The sequence below is a fragment of the Haliotis rubra genome, unplaced genomic scaffold (assembly GCF_003918875.1).
Source record: "Haliotis rubra isolate DU_JTF1 unplaced genomic scaffold, ASM391887v1 Scf60, whole genome shotgun sequence".
Taxonomy (NCBI): Eukaryota; Metazoa; Mollusca; class Gastropoda; order Lepetellida; family Haliotidae; genus Haliotis; species Haliotis rubra.
Window position 1 is genome coordinate 818,833 of NW_025767302.1, and position 17,561 is coordinate 836,393.

General features: G+C 37.3%; 2 protein-coding genes and 1 non-coding gene across 3 annotated transcripts in view; 2 read left to right on the forward strand and 1 right to left on the reverse strand.

Annotated features, from left to right (window-relative positions):
• Nucleotides 1-9,275, forward strand: LOC124255407 (60S ribosomal protein L4-like). Its single transcript, XM_046689320.1, is given in 10 exon segments — nt 1-157; nt 981-1,149; nt 1,603-1,848; nt 5,473-5,597; nt 6,319-6,448; nt 7,149-7,305; nt 7,515-7,598; nt 8,285-8,360; nt 8,363-8,446; nt 9,085-9,275. Coding segments are annotated over 10 exon segments (1,173 nt in total). The 5' UTR covers nt 1-154; the 3' UTR covers nt 9,184-9,275.
• Nucleotides 3,983-4,051, forward strand: LOC124255493. The gene has a single exon (XR_006892697.1). It is a non-coding gene; the product is annotated as a small nucleolar RNA SNORD18 (small nucleolar RNA).
• LOC124255408 (membrane protein FAM174B-like) overlaps nt 7,907-17,561 on the reverse strand; it is a 27,516-nt gene continuing 17,861 nt past the window's right edge. The window contains exon 3 of the mRNA XM_046689321.1: nt 7,907-7,917. The gene's annotated coding sequence lies outside the window, so the exon portion shown is untranslated. The remainder of the gene's footprint in view (nt 7,918-17,561) is intronic.

A 17,561-nucleotide genomic window follows, 5' to 3' on the forward strand; every position in this document is an offset into this window, starting at 1 on the left:
TTCAGAAGTAGCTGCTCTCCAGGATATCAAATAAATAATATCTTGTAACTTCGGAATATACATGTTTTATCGATATCCTTCCGCCGGGCACCGACGATCATTCTTTTTCCGCTAAACCCCAATCGTGGTAGACACGAGGGTGAAATCAACCAACATGGTAAATTGTTTTAAGCCAATCATGGGCAACAAAGAATGCCTATAACCTTGTCACCAACAATAACACGCTTAATTGGGTTTAATGTATGTATCGTCTTCGTTGTTTAGGGTTACACCGCGGTCTCTTTAGAGTAGTCGTCATACCTTGCCTGCCATATGCGCACGTGGATTTGGAAATGGCCGCCGTCATTTCCACTAGTCGACTTCAAAACGCAATTTTGCTTCATCAGATTCCTAAATAAAGCAGAAGAATAAACGATTACACTAGCAGCTACAGTTTACGTTTTCAGATCATTCCACTGATCTCGTGCTGACTTTTTACATGCTTTCCGTCACTCAAAGACCCGGGTTCGATTCCCCACATTGGCACAGTGTGTGCAGACCATTTCTGGTGTCCCCCGCTGCGGCTTTGAATATTGCTGACAGCTGAGCAAAACTAAACTCACTCGCCTGCTTTTACAAACTGCCTCAGAATCAATGCATGTGACAAAATATCAGGGAATGTTTCTGCCACATGCCAATCACCTTTTTTCCAAGCCAAACCTGTATATTTATGAAAGGCCACTGAGCCATAAAACAGAAAGAAATTCTTGAGGTTATTGCCTTGACAGCTATTTCTTTTTTTTGGTTGTAAACTTATCCCAGCTTTGGACAATTACATTGAAACATACCTTTTAGTTGTGCTTGGTGTACCACTGGATACCCTCTATATCTATGAAAACTAGAGCTGTACATTGCGATTTTGCTGGTAGACTTTGATTTTGCAGGTTGATGCATTTTATAGTCTGACTCGTTTTAACTTTCAATTCTAATTTATATTCCAGGCTGCAAGACCGCTTGTAACGGTTTACTCTGAGAAAGGGGAGGCTTCTGAAAGCAATGTCACACTCCCAGCAGTCTTCCGTGCTCCCGTCAGGCCGGATATTGTCAACTTTGTGCACTTCCAGATGCTCATGAACACAAGACACCCATATGCAGTTTCAGAGAAAGCTGGTTAGTTAAATGGTGTCCTCCCATCAGACAGACAACTTAAAACAAACGATGACTGCTTGCAGGAATAATCCTGTGACCTATACTGAAATTATTTGGGCCAACAGTTTGTGATGGAAAAAACAAACATGTAGAGCATTGATTCCTTCGCATTTTGAACAAAACAGTTGTACAAATGGTGCAATACATTCCCTATTCCACCTTTCCATGGGGTTTCCTTATAATATAACTCATTTCTTTATTAATATCAGTTACATCTGATTAGTGATAGTTGTTGTTCAGAACATATTTACCTACTCAAATGTAGTGATAGATATTTTTTCGGAAAGAGTTCCTTACGTACCCCCTGCCTATTTTTGTGATGAGCAAATACTATAGTTTAGTCTATAGTTTATAGTTAAAAATTAGGTGGGGGGTACGTAAGGAACTCTTACCTATTTTACTTCCTCTTTACAGGCCACCAGACCTCTGCTGAGTCTTGGGGTACTGGCCGTGCCGTCGCTCGTATTCCTCGTGTGCGAGGTGGCGGTACCCACAGATCTGGCCAGGGTGCTTTTGGCAACATGTGCCGTGGAGGCCGCATGTTTGCTCCCACCAAAACCTGGAGAAGGTGGCACCGCAGGATCAACATCAACCAGCGCCGTTATGCCATGTGCTCCGCTATTGCTGCAACAGGCATCCCAGCAGTCGTCATGTCCAAGGGTGAGGGTTATATGATAATGAGACCTCGTTATAATTTCTGTTTGGGATGGTCTCTACTTGAAATACAAGATGCTATGCACAGCAAACATACAGAGAATGATGTTTTTGGTCCGTGTTGTTGAGTAAACTGAAAAAGACCTAACCACTTCTGACTTCATTATGTTTGCTGTGTTAACTCATCTGTTGGCAATCTTTGACATTTGCTGGTGGTTCTGAATACTTGTGTATGTTAAACTGTGGTATACTAAATAATATCTTGTGCTGAAGTGGTAGATTGATCAGAGATGTCTTTCAATCCATAAAATAGGGCTTGAAAATTCCACTTGTCCGCCCGTATTGACGAGTAAAATTTGTTTCGGGCAAGTGAAAAACCTAATTTGCTCGTCCTAGAGGACGAGTATGTTTTCTGACCTGAAATTAACATTTTTGTTTTTCTTTGAAGTTCAGCTATCTTAAATGGTGAACTAATTCAATTTTGTCATAGATTTTGTACAAAAGACAAAGTAAGTAGTGTTTATTGAAGCTTTATTCCAAGCAAACATTTTGAAATAACATAATTTAAATTTATATTCATTGTGATGCATAATCTATAGGGAAAGTACAATTTTAGAAGGACGAGTGGAAAGTTCATATTACTCGCACTGTAGGGGGAGTGCAGATCTTTGGATTTTTTTAGCCCTGATAAAAGTAGCCTCTCAAGGTAATTCCTGTTCAGAATAGGTCCCACACAACTCTGTGCTTGTGAGACAGGGTTGACTTGTCCTCGCATTCCAATGGTGTAGGTCACTGCACCCAATGTCAGTCAGTGGATTGTTTGGTCCGACCCAACCATTTACAGGCTACCTGTTTGGCTTTCTAGAAGTTGGCGGGTAAATAAGCAAACATACAAATTAAATGACACTGCTTGGTTGATTGTATTTAGCAATATTTCAATGTGGGTTTTAACAGTGTAAAAATTTTGACAGACTTTGTTGAACATAAATGCAGTAAAGCAGACGTTGTCATGATATTGTATATTTTCTTATTTACTCATAGCTGGAATATTGCTGATAGAGGTTAAACTATGTTTGGAGGTGTTTTAAAACAAAGATATGGTCATGGGTTTAAAAGACATTGCTTGAATGTGAGACTACTGCACACATGCAACAAATATACAGGGAATGATGATGTTTTTGGTCCGTGTTGTTGAGCATCCTGAAAAAAAACCTAACCACTTCTGACTTTGTTATATTTGTTGTAATGTTTTAAGCAGTAAGTATTTGACATGTTCATTGACAGTATAATGATGGATATCTGGATATAAGGACAATTAACTCCTGGAAAATAAAATATGATGGAGCAGTTAATCGGCATGTGCACATCCTATTGGTCACAAATTGCTGGTTTGGCAAGAGGTCCTGAAAATCTGATGCTTTGTCGTAGGAGATAGCTAAATTAGGGATGAGACCAGACATCATGCCTGAAGGTGAATGTTAGCTTATGTCATCAGTTGCTGGTCATCTGCAGATACAGTAATCTGGTCATGGTTTTGTTGACATCTGCTTGGGAATTAGTCATGAACATCCTCAATTTGACATCTTGACTTGGAGTTGGGACAAATAGGCCCAGTCAGCCGCTATTAGCATGGCCTGTGATATGTAAGAGTTCTTTTTGTTAGTTGATATTGCAGTATCTGTGTAGAAATTACACTGAGAACATAGGATGTATGTCCAATCAACAGACACAACTAACAATACACCGACACAAATGGCCATCCCTCTCTCAAGTGATACCCAAAAGTAATTGCCCTACAGTTACATCAAATCTGTATACATACACAGCATACCATAGAATGTAACAAATGCATGGATACAAACACACCTCGACCATGAAAAGAAACTGGAAGTTATATTGTGTGGGGAGAGATAAGTCTGTCATTGGATAATATAGAAATTATGGTCAGAGTATAAACTTAACTTGCTATTCAAAGCTTTGACATTGCTATTCAAAGCTGTTTTACGTTGCTTGTGAACTTTAAGAACAGTGAGAAAATTGACATGCAGGAATTTTATCTTGAGTTCAGTTTGCCATTACTGATGTATGTTAAAGTTTGTTTCACTTGAAATGCACGACAATACCCATGCAAAAAATGTACAAAGAATGATGATGCTTTTGGTCCGTGTTGTTGAGCATCCTGAAAAAAAAGCAAACCACTTCTGACTTTGTCACATTTTGTCGTGTTCACACAAATCTGTTGGCAAGGTTTGACATGTTTCAAGTTCAGGTAACCCATTTTATATTAAGTCTTGTATGGTGTATGATCTCTTCTAAAGTATTGATGTATTTCCATGATCAATCCTGAGATGTTGAAGAGGATTCAACTAATGATTGTTCACCAGCTACCTATGCTGGTTAGGAAAGGGGTCGAAATAGAACAGGATGGTCAAGATGTGACTTTGTTAGCATGTCCTAATACCCTGATTGATCAATGCTCCCAGTATTAATTACTGGACTGAGTGGTCCAGACTCGCATATTGGTTCAGTCGTGAAATATGAACTTGCCATAATTTCGGCATAATGAAGTAACAATTCAATGGAAATCAAATGTTAGTTCTTTCGTTTACTTGCTTATCTGACCCGTGAAGATCCGAGGTAGAATAGGTCTTCAGCAACCAGTGCTTGTCACAGAAGGCGATTATGCTTTTCGTTAGAGGCGACTAACGGGATCGGGTGGTCAGGCTCGCTGACTTGGTTGACACATGTCATCGGTTCCCAATTGTGCAGATTGATGTTCATGATGTTGATCACTGGATTGTCTGGTCCAGACTCGATTATTTACAGACCGCCGCCATATAGCTGAAATATTGCTGAGTGTGGCGTAAAACTAAACTCACTCACTCAATTGCTTGCTTCTCTGGCACGAACAGCCTTGAAATAGTGTTAATGTCAAATGGGTTTTATGTCCCATTGTAAATTAGCTGTATTCATGTTACATCAATGTACATATAAATCATATGATGGGGTTCACTCACAAGGATGGGCTCCAAGTATCCAGTGCTAGCTAAGAGATTACTGAAATGGGGAGATGACTCCCTACGATGTGGATCGATCATCCAGGATCTGATACTTAGCTTAGCTTGTAAATTTAGTTAATGTGGTCATGGTCATGCTTAGTGACATCAAGACATGGCTTATAATATGGAACTCTAAATTTTCTCAGACCTCTAACTATACTCCTGACTATGTCAAATGGTAAACAAAACATGATGCGAATTCCAAAACTGAATTTTATTTTTTGTTTTATATATTGAAGTACTGTAGGTAATTCCTCTGACTCCCCAGCAATGTCCAGGGATATGTGTGATTTGTTGTGAGAATGTGTTTATTGTAATCTTATTGTTAATTGAAATGCAGCAAATGTACAGAGAATGATGATGTTTTTGGTCCGTGTTGTTGAATATCATTGAAAAAAAACCTAACCACTTCTGACTTTGTTCCATTTGCTGTATAAATGTTGTTAGTATCTATTAATTTCCCGTGTTTCTCGAAATTATGTCTGTCAGCAGATTGACATGAGGCATGGACTGTTTGCCTGTTTGTAGTGCAGAGATTTCTGTCAGTGATGATTTGTGGTACATATTGCAGGTCACCGCATCGAGGAAATCCCTGAGGTACCACTGGTCGTGAGTGACAAAGTGGAGGAGATCAAGAAGACAAAGGAGGCAGTTGGGCTTCTCAAGAGAATCAAAGCCTGGGCAGACATTCAGAAAGTAAGTCAGAAGTTTCATATTAATAAATGCGCAGGGTAGCCTAGTGGTTAAAGCATTTGCTCGTCACGCCAAAGACCCGGGTTCGATTCCTCACATGGGTACAATGTGTGAAGCCCATTTCTGGTGTCCCCGTGATATTGCTGGAATATTGCTAAGCGGCAATATGGTTTTCATTGTTTGAAATTTGTCTAGTTTACTCTAATATCAGTATTTGTTATTCATATGTTCATGTTGGGGGTTGGGGGTAGTCTAGTGGTTAAAGCGTCTGCTCTTCATGAGGAAGGCCCAGGTTCGATTCCTCACATGGTGTAAAGCGCATTTCTGGTATTCCCCGTCATGATATTGCTGGAATATTGCTAAAAGCGGCGTAAAACTAAACTCTCTTGGTGATAGGATTGCATGTTTCCATACTTTCAACACAAAAGATTTTAAAATTTAATTTCAGTAATTTCACATTTGCATAGTCTTAGTCTATAGAAAGCTATATGAACTGTGTATATCATTAAACACTAAAATTTAAGCAAGGTTTCAAACGTGAGGATTCGTTTTACAGGAGATGTGTCAAGTGTGATGATGTCTTTGGTCCGTGTTGTTGAACATTTTGAAAAAAACCTCACCACTTCTGACTTGTCACATTTGTTTGCATGTCTTGGCAGTTCGTTATTGTGATATCATTGCTCTGCTTCATTGCATGTATGTTAAATATATTTGTCTGCTCCAGGTATACAGCTCCAAGCGGTTCCGTGCTGGCAAGGGGAAAATGAGGAACAGGAGACGTGTCCAGCGTAGGGGTCCACTTGTCATATACAACCAAGACAATGGCATCTCAAGAGCTTTCAGAAATATCCCAGGTGCGTACATCTTCAGGTTGTTTTGAAGACATGTACCATAAAGTTCACTGACTGGGTACTAAACCTGACTTGCATGAATTTGTGTTGACTCGTGTTTAAAATAGGTTCGTAGCACTTTTCTGCCCATCCTCACTATCTCGGAAGTCTTTGCCTGCGAACCAGTTCTTTTACATTATAGATCTAATACTTGTCGAATGTGGCTTCAGCTACTTCTGCTGCTTTAAGTAAATTTGCTCTCATTTGGGACTGTGATAATGTAATATAACTAGATTTGACAAGAAAGCCGAAATCGCTGGAAAATTTGTATGTGACGTAAAACGGCACTCAGTTACAATTTGAGTAGTGTTATGGATGACTTGGCAGCCCCTACTATTGCAGTAGTATTATGATAGTTGTCAGACTTGACAGATATTTTAATGATTAATAAAGTATTGCTATCAATTCCAATATAGCCATTTTACTCCTTGTTGCTGGAAAGTAACTCAAGTGATTTTGTCAGAATCCTTGCAAACCATCAATAGGCATGTTTGAAGTTTGCCGAATTTGTACATTAACTAATTGTAGTTATTTAAAATGTAGATATTTATGCATACTATTATTGGTATATTTGAGATCATTTTCAATATTCACTTTTAATTGCTAGACCAGTGCTTGCATAAATGTCAAGGGTTGTCATGTGCTGTTTGGTTTTCCTTTTCAGGTGTCACTCTCATCAATGTTGCCAGATTAAATCTGCTGAAAATAGCACCTGGTGGTCATGTGGGAAGATTCTGTTTGTGGACTGAATCAGCACTGAAAAAATTAGACACTCTTTATGGTACATGGCGCAAACCCTCAGCTACCAAGAATAACTACAAGTGAGTTTCATTACCACATTAAATGCTTGCTTGTTCATTTTCACCAACCAGTTTCTCTACAGGCAAAAGTGATGATTTCTTTGGTCCGTGTTGTTGAATGTTATGAAAATCAAAATAACCACCTCTGATTTTGCCTAGTGGAAGTGAATTTATCACCATGGTAGTCTTTAGTAAGTATTGAGTAATGTATGCATGTTTGTTTGTTTCAGCCTACCCATGCCTGTGATGAATAACACTGACCTGTCCAGACTCCTCAGGAGCAGTGAGATCCAATCTATCCTCAGGGCTCCCAAGTAAGTTTGAGTGATTCTCAAAGGATATTCAAAAGCGGAATAGATTCCATGTATCGCTGAGATTGGGTGGTCAGGTTTGCTGACTTGGTTTAACACGTCATTGTATCCCAATTGCTTAGAACTATGCTCGTGCTGTTGATCACTGGATTGTCTTGTCCAGACTGATTATTTACAGACAGCTGCCATATAGCTGGAATATTGTTGTGTGCTGCATAAAACAACCAATCAACCATGTATCTTAAACAATCTCATTAGGGCTAGATTATCCATAAACTTGAGAGAAGGAAATTTGATTAAACTTTGAGCCACACAGATGCAGCTTTGTGTATGTGAATTAAGCCATTACTTTATCCATATCGTCGCGCTGAAGATCTGGGTTCGACTCCTCACATGGGTACAATGTGTGAAGCCTGTTTCTGGTGTCCTTGCCGTGGTATTGCTAGAATATTGCTAAAAGCAGCATACAACCCACTCACTTGACTTGATGTAAGATATTATTGTCAATGAATCTTCCCATCAGCAATAGTTTTAGCCAAACCAAGATCCCATGCTCATATTGTTGGTTACTCAATTGTCTGGTCGATGCTTAATTATTCACAGGCTATCAAATACCAGAAATATAGACAGGGCATTAAACAATAACATAATGACTTGATGTTTATTTTCGTGTTCTTTCCTACTTGTAGGCATGATACAGACAGGAGAGTTTTGAAGAAGAATCCATTGAAGAACTACCGTGTGATGGTTCGACTTAACCCCTACACGCTGCGGTCCAGAAGAAGGCAGCTGCAAACACTGAAGCTGTCCGTAGGCGCAAGAAACTGGAGATCCTCAACAAAAGACGTGGTGTATGTATGCTTTTTTGTGTTCTAGGAAAACTTTAGTAGCAAGGCTGTGCATGAAGAAATCTGAACAATATTTTGGTCTGTGTTGTTGAAATACATGAAAATAACTTAAGTGCTATTAGAATGGTATTACATCCCAGGAATTTTGAACTTCTCGCTAGAAGCACAGTAATCCTGTTTCTAATTTCGAAGTGTTTTCACCCAATGGCTACAAATGGGTTGGTTGAACGAGTTTCAGGTGGAGTTGAAAATTTAAACAAGACATCTTGTCTTAAGTTTGTATTTCATTAAGAACAAGTGACATTTCAGTGTAGACTACCACTTCTAACTTTTTAACTTGTGATAAAAAAAGAACTTTTTGTGGATTAGTGGTTATACTGCTAGTTTATTTGTCAGTTTCCTTTTGCCCATTTTGTGACTAATAGGATCAGGTACTGTGGCTTACCTGATACATGTTATTGTATCCCAATTGTGTAGATTGATGATTGTGTACTTTTCTGGATTGACTTGTCCAGGGTTGATTATCACAGACCACCACTATATAGCTTGAATGTTGTCAGGGGGCAGCATTGAACACAAAAAGAAACATTTGCACAACTGATTTTGCCTAAAATTTACAATGTTGATTATTGATATTTCAGATAAAAGCACCAATTGAGAAGCTGCCCAAGGGCAAGGCTGCTGCTGCTAAGTCCAAACGTCTTGCTAAGAAGGGACGCAAGGGTGGCAAAAAGAAATAAGCTCAACCATGAATGCTAAGGGCAGCCAGAATGTAAATCCCCTTACTTTGGCCCTGTAAGCAGTGTTGAGAATAAAAAAATTATTTTAAATAGTCATTTGTTTCATTCTTAAAAATCAAAAGTACACTGAAATGACATGGCAAATTGTGGCCTTGATACTTGCTAGGTCAAGAGCACAAAAAAATTGTCAAACAAGATACTTTCCATGTTCAAATGAATCTCTGCTTAAAGGTCACATGGAACCAAAAAATCAAACATAATTAAAACACAATTATCACTTCTTCATGACATATAATATGCATTGCTGATTATGAAAAAACAAATAAACAAAATTATAAGCGTATAATCGCAAATCAAAAGTGCAATATTTTGTACTTGGGTTTACCGCCCTCGAAACGAAGCAGCCAGGATACCGAGCCCAGTCGGAGCGGGTGGGTGTGCACTCAAGTGTAACGGCTGGTTCATTAGCAGATGCTGCCTTCACGGCTGCTTGTGTGTGTGTATATATAGAGATGTTGGGTTTTGTAAATACATGCTCATTTTTTTGTGTATAACATTTTGCAATCAACAGACATCATAACATGTCATGTGTTCAAGTATCACACCTGCCTGTCTGTAATTACATAATGTGACAGACCGAACTCGGGCCATTAATCAATGCGTTTTGTTTATGGTGTATAGCCTGATTGGTGTTAAGTTCAAATTGCATGTGGTCAGTGATCGCAGTTGTGTATTGAATATTGTCATTAGCAGACAGGCAGGCAGACACACAAGTGTCAATAAAACAAGACATTGAGTTTTGTCTGTGACAGCGACATATCTATATCACAGTTAGAAATTGTGTCAACGCTAAATAATGACATTGCTTTTAAGTATCGAACTGAGAAAGTGACTCGGTAAGAAGAACGTGTGGTGAAATAGACAAATGAAATTATATAAACAGTTTATTTACTGTCATAGCATGTGAGTTAAGCGCGATTCAGACTATACCATGCATGTGCATGAAATAGTGATCATACTTGATGTTCATGAAAAGGTTAGCCCATTCTGTCCTGCTGGTGGCACTGGTCACAAATACAAAGAAACAAACCCAAAACATGGGGAAGATGGGAATTTTAAATTTGCTTTATTTGGAAATGGCCTTCATGTGTCGAAAACTTCATGGGGGCTGTGGGGTAGCCCAGTGGTTAAAGCGTTAAGCTTCGTCATGCCGAAGACCGGGCTGGATTCCCTACATGGGTACAATGTGTGGAGCCCCATTTCTGGTGTTCCCCGCCATGATATTGCTGATAGCGGCGTAAAACCATACTGACTCACTATTGCAGGTTGGATCAATGCACAATCCCAATCTGAAAAGATGTTTTTCATACAACTTGTATTTAATCCGGAATACAACATTCAAAGACATCTTAAAGCTTTTATAATATTTGATAGGAAACTTGCTCACTGGTGAACAATGATGTAGTTGTGTATTTAGTCAGTAGAATTGTGGACCCACTGATGGATTTAAAAGGCAGATATCCCAATAGTAACATGGGGACATGGCTTTTTGATGGTTATTGAAAGGCATTAGGTCGCTTTAACTAAAGGTTAGCTTTAACTTTTTATAAAATGCTTGGCCATAGAATTCAGTTTAAAAGTATGAGTTCAGTATTATGCTTTGAATGATACAAGCAGTCCTCCAATGTTTTGATCAGATTCTGACCAGGTTATCAACATGACAAGTCATTAAAATGGCCTTTCCCTACTGTAATGAATGCAAGATGTTGGATTGGTCATGAATAGCTGAAATGCAGGGTTTTACAGACTTTAAAAAGTGGGAGTCATGGTGACTCACAATATTTATTTTTGGGAGTCATTTCAATATTTGGGAGTCATGAAAATTTTAATATTTCTTTGTGTTACACAGTTATATACTGAGAATGAGTATGTCAAACCACCAAATGAAACTACAGCATTGTTCAATTCAAACAGCCAGGGTTACTGTCTCCTTTGAGTTCTCTGGAACAATCTGATAGCTCTGTACAAGTCAAACTATCATCAAACAATATCATTTTTTGTTTATCAAATCGATTTGATAGAACTCAATTGTGAGGGCCACCCATAAAACTTGCGTCAAGCTTGACTCGTATGATAATATATTGAGAGTCGTTTACAAAATTGTTGCACCAAATACGTCATGTAAAACCCTGAAATGTCCTACACATTGCACATATTTTTGGACCATTGATAAATTCAACTTTGTCCACAGCTTATTTTGGACTTTTGTTGTTGGGAGAAAGTCCACATTCATACCAGTGTCAAAACTAGGTTTTTCTACAAAATACAAGCATGTGATATTTCTGGTGAAAGCTCTTCATCAATTCGTACAAGAATTCCTTGTGAGATAAACCTGGATTAATGGTTTTAGAAGTGAACAGCATTTTCAGTATTTCATTGTCTCTCAAATGACACCGCATCATTATGTGCCAAAGTGTCTGGTGATCATGTGTACACCAACTGATCAACATATTTATTTACCAACCATAATTTAAACACGATAAAAATACAAGAAGTCCTTCAGTACAGGTTAATGCCTTTAATACATAAAAAGGTTGGTTACAATATACGTAAACAAGAAGACAAACAGAATGCAGTCAAGGAAGTTACAAACATAATATCATTGTTCACAATCTTTTCTCACCTCAATGATCACCTATGGATTTTCTCTTGGAACAAAGATGATTTCAAGATTACAGCCAAATATAAATATACCAACCTAACTATGTTAATATGACATAATTGTTAAAACACTGCTTGATGGTTTACAAAGTAACAAAGATGTATCTTACAAGACCATCGTGGAAGCTGTGAATATGTAAACCGGTTCAGTTTTTCAGAGATAACTGTCAAGAACAAGTGATAATAAACACAAAATCCAATTTACTACATTGCAAGTAACATTTTTATCTATCAATTATTAATTCCTTTGAAGTTAACATTTAAAACTTAATGAAAGCAAATTGACATGTTAAAATATTTGTACAGAACATCCATGTAAGGTCATTGTTCTGATGGAGCATGTCCAATATTCAGGCCTGTGGTGAGGGAGTTTATCCAACACACTTTGCTTTGGTGTCAATATTCTCAAGTAACTATATAAATGAAACTACATGAATGAAACTATAAAACATGGAACTGAAATGAGCATGCATTGGATTATATCAAAAGTTAAATTAACAGATTCTTGACATAAAACACCCTCTCACTTGGGCTGGGACGGGATGGGTATTTCAGGAATTTGGTTTTTAATTGGCCCCAGGTACACACCAGGCACAGCATAATAACATAAAATTTGAATAAGGACTAAACTTCTGACAGCTTCACTATTCCTAAATACTTTTTGTCAGGGCTCCAGTAAAACAGTTCCCAACTGGACATTTTACACTGAAATATCTAACTCAACACAGCGGGTACCATGGTAAATTCAGGTTAGAGGGGGATGGGTTTCCGGGTACTAAATTTGGACTCGTCCCAGCCCTACCTCCCAACCTGCCACTTCACCTTCATTAGCACATCCTGATACAACTAAGGGAGACTGTACAGTGATGACATACATGTACTAAACAACTAAGATGTTACAGCAACTGAGAAATGTCACACATTGGAATCTTATCGGAACAGATAATTTACAATACACATCAGCTGGATTTAACTACACTTGAATTACCCAAGGCTGGCATTCAAATGATCAGTGAGTACGGTTATGAACAGTCAGGGTTTGAAAACAAGAAGGTCATGACAAATTATCTATACTCTTATGAAAGTTCTGAATGTACCATAACTTATTTTGAGTTGTATTTTAAAAAGCCAGCCCACATCCCATGATTCTATCTCTGATAATACATTGTAATTAATGTATTCCTAGAAACTGAATAATTATATCTTGATACATCAAATGCACATGCATACATGTAGAAGGATAGTTCAACAAAGCAACACTTGAATACTTGATTGCACACAGGATGATTATAGCCATTATGCCATGAATAATACTTGTATGTGATGTACACTGTACTGGTTGTGAGATGGACCAACCACAACACAGACAAGCTGTATGCCAGTCTTCACATCACGACATCTCTACTGTAACGTGTATGCTAAATGTTTAATTCAATACCTTTACCTCTATAAAAATTAAAGAAAGGTATCTGTAATGCTGATATCAACACAAAAACACATGGAAACAGTGGAACTTTTGGATTTCTTGATCTACTCAAAATAGCACTTTAAGAATTTTTTTGTTGATATTTATCAAATTTCAAAATACTTTTTTCAAGATTTTTTTTCTTTTAGTAATGTAATGTTAATGAGTCAGGTATGCACATCATTTCCTGTAACAACTTTAAAAAAAATAATCGTTTTATTGTTTTATTTAAAGTAATAATATTATGATATCACAAGAGGGGATACCTGGATGGGATTGAACCCGGACTTATTGTGTGAACAACAAACACACTACCAACTGGTCTTCTGTAAACATAAACAGTTTATTTGAGGTGATGGATTGGAACCTATTTCCATTGCCATCAGGTCAAACAGTCCACTAACTCAGGTCACAAGATTTAGTTCCAAAATGAATAAATTAGCTACACAAAAGGATTGTCATATCACCACAATTCAGCCAGGACACTTCACAAGGAGAGGGCCCCTCCCTCACATCACTGGTGTATCATAAAGAGCCTCATGGGCTGTGAGCACATGTATGCTGGCACTTTTAGGCATCAGTGATGAACCAGTCACAGGAACTGATCCAGGAACTGATCAGAAAAATAAATATGCAGAAAATGAATTGATCACATTGAGCAACTATCTACGATGAATGTAAAATGGTAATATGAATGGTATGATAAAGCTGTAGTCAGGGAAAACATTCTTCAAGGGTTCTGGAAGCATCCATATTTCTGTGAACCACTATTTCTTGAGTCAAGACTTGCACTGTGGATGCTTAGAATGACATATTTCTTCTAATAGAATTTGTACAATTCTACCTCATTTGATTTTACACCAAAGTCATGACATGTTTCACAGATGTACGTAAAACATATATCCTTATAAGTGGTATAATACTTGATAAAGGAAACATAAAACTACATATGCCCCAAGTGATACTGCAAGCAGGAAATTACCTTGCTGACATGTTTCAGTTTTTTATTTTAAAGGAAATAAAACAAATCCATAGAAAACTGCTGTTTGATTGAGCTGAGGTGAACTTGTGCTGTGTCATGGGACTTCCATGTTTTTGCTTTGTTACAGGGTATGGTGGATTCCCATTCAGAAATTCATTTCTCTCCCCTACAGGATACATGGTATTTTACGTGTACCAATCAGATCTAAACATTCTGATATGGAGGTAGGATAAATGTCTAACTTTGCCTTGATTGTGGTTTAATCAAACAGGTAGTTACATCATTCCCCATGGAGAATTTCTAGCATGCATTTCCTGACACCCCACTTCTTAATGCAGTGTAAGTGATAGTTAAAAGTAGTATCTTCAATATGGAAATCAAGATGATTCAAAATATTCACCCTACAATAGCTTGGTGTGTTGATGGAATATTTTTCCTGTTGTAAAACAAAGATGATAGCCAATGAAACATGTATCTATTCTACTAATTAGAAAACTGGCAGCATTGTCATGGTGATGCGCTCACTGCAGACTACAAACTAAATAGGATACCGACACAAAAGAAAATTCAGTTATTATTATTATAACCTTAGAAGCCATTCTTATCATAACCTATTTCCACCAATTCTGAAATTGAAAAAAAGAAGTCATGTTACACTGACAATTGACAAGTACTAAGAAGGTTCATAAGCTGTTGGCTTAACAAGAGGAATATGTAGGATTTTGTAGTTAATCTGACTAACAATAAAATGCTGAGCATGAATATATTTGTTTATACATGAAACAAGCATATTTGGAATTTTAGTTGGAGTTGTCTCCCTTGCTACATTCAACTGTTTCGCCACATACTGCTGGTTACCAAGCAAACAAGAAATACCAAATTAACAAACATTTTTTCACAAAAATACATCGTTAAAGTTTAGGCCCTCAAATAGAAACAAATCTCCTCATTTTAAACTAAATCACACTTTACCCATTACAAAATACACACTTCATGTCATGTCCCTGAAAAGATATTCCTCATTTAGAGCTTACAATGCAAGTCAGTTACAAGCAAAGTGTAATTTACGGTACACAGAAAATATCAAGTTTACTAAACAACAAACCATAACATCTTACATCACTACCTGCCAATTTACAGCATCTGGGAACAGGAAGACCACACGGTTGCTGGGACAACAGCTACAGCGGTGAGCTATGTATCTGATCTAGGTGCAATAGTACTACTGACATCACAATACAGCAGATACCTGCATGGAATGTTTTGAGCAAAAATAGACACTTGTATTACAGGTATGAAAAAAATATAGGGATATTTACAATCTTTTTTTCCTCAAATATTCAATCTAAAACAAATTTGTGATACCATCTCTACGCTTTAGACTACTTTTTCCCATTACAGAAAATATTTTTGCTCTTTTGAATGAGATTCAAGTGTCTCAGTCAAAAAGCAAATAGAACAGCTCTGTTAAAAATACCAAACACTACATATAGTTATGAAATCCAGAACAATATAAACAGTATTAGTAATTACCCTACAACAAATTAACTCAATCAATCAACATAAGTTACGCAATGCAACTGAATATATATATGACATTTTTATCACAAGTTGATAATAAATCTATAAGGTATTTTAATGAGCAAAATGTAAACATATATGATCAATCAAGAAGAAAAGAATATTCAACTTGAATAAATACTAACTATAACACAAGATCAAATATTTAAAAATCAAGGTTAGTAAGATAATGAAACCAATATTACAAATTTAATCACTATATAATTTACACCACACATAATTCCACATCCGTTATCATGATGAGTATATGGATGAGGGAGGCAATCTTTGTTAAACACTGTTGGCAGAAGGAAACGATGAACACAAGACAGTATTCAGGGAAGTCACAAAGAAATACATATGTACTTCAGAAATGTTTTCCACAATAGAGATTTCATCTCTCCAGGCCCTCTTCTAAAATTAAATAAATGTGACTATGAATCACATATGATGAATATGATGGATCTAGTGTTTTGTTTAACACCCACTCACCAGTATTTCAGGTATATGACAGTGTTCTGTAAATAACCCATCCTGGACCATCCTGGACCATACAATTTAGAGACGGACATCAAGAACATGTACATGTAAAATGACATCCATCCCTCAAGTCAGACAGTCTGACCATAAGATCCTGTTTCTTGTACACTCCAACTTCCATGACAAATGAACTTCTTGTTCCAGCTATCAGGGAAAGTTATTACCAGGCAGTCTACCATGTGCCAAAGCTGCTGACTAGTTTGGGACTCCTGGATACAAATTCCAAAAACTAATAATGAGTATAAGAAAAATGATCCCATTAACATACAAGGGATCTAGTTTGGTACATGTTTGGAAGTACTTCGGTACACAAGAGGTCAATGTTCTGGAAAATAAACAGATTGGAAACCCTGCTCTGGAATAGCCAAGGTCACAGGAAAACGTGGGTAAACACAATTATTGTGGAAAAAGGATTGGTGATGATGTCAATTAAGTTGTAAAGTGATTACGAGAGGAAGGCCTGGGGGTGACATATGTCATCGTTTTTCTCCATCCATCAGTAATGAAGAGTGACACATTGTCATATTACTGTATGACCCAGTAATACCATGATACTGCTTCCCTACAACTACTTCAAGCTGACCATCACACTGCATCACTACCACACATACTCAACAAGCAAACAACTAGCATGTACAGTGGCCACTCACTAATCTGGACCTTGTTAGTACGAAAATCTCTGTGTATGGAAGAATGATTTAATGCAATACGTATTTAAAAGGACATTACTCAAGACCATGATTGGGTAATCCGGATATTTGATTATCTGGATGATTTTGCTGGTAACATTGTCCAGAGTAACTGGTTTTCACTGAATACAGATGTAAGCTTCATTTCATCATCAATTTCTTGAATTATAGAACAAAACAACTTCAATATCAAACAAATCATATTAAATAGAAATGTACATAATATTGATTTCTTTATGACTTCTGACATGTACATCTATATCTTGATAATATATGTACCAGATAATTCTAGTACTAGCATCTATATATAGTCATAACATGTTTTTTGCTGAAGCTTTTCACTACATTTCAGTTCTCACAGTAACCTAAAGAGGCACAAGCAGAGCTAACTTCAGGAAGATAGTTAAGGCTACACAATCAT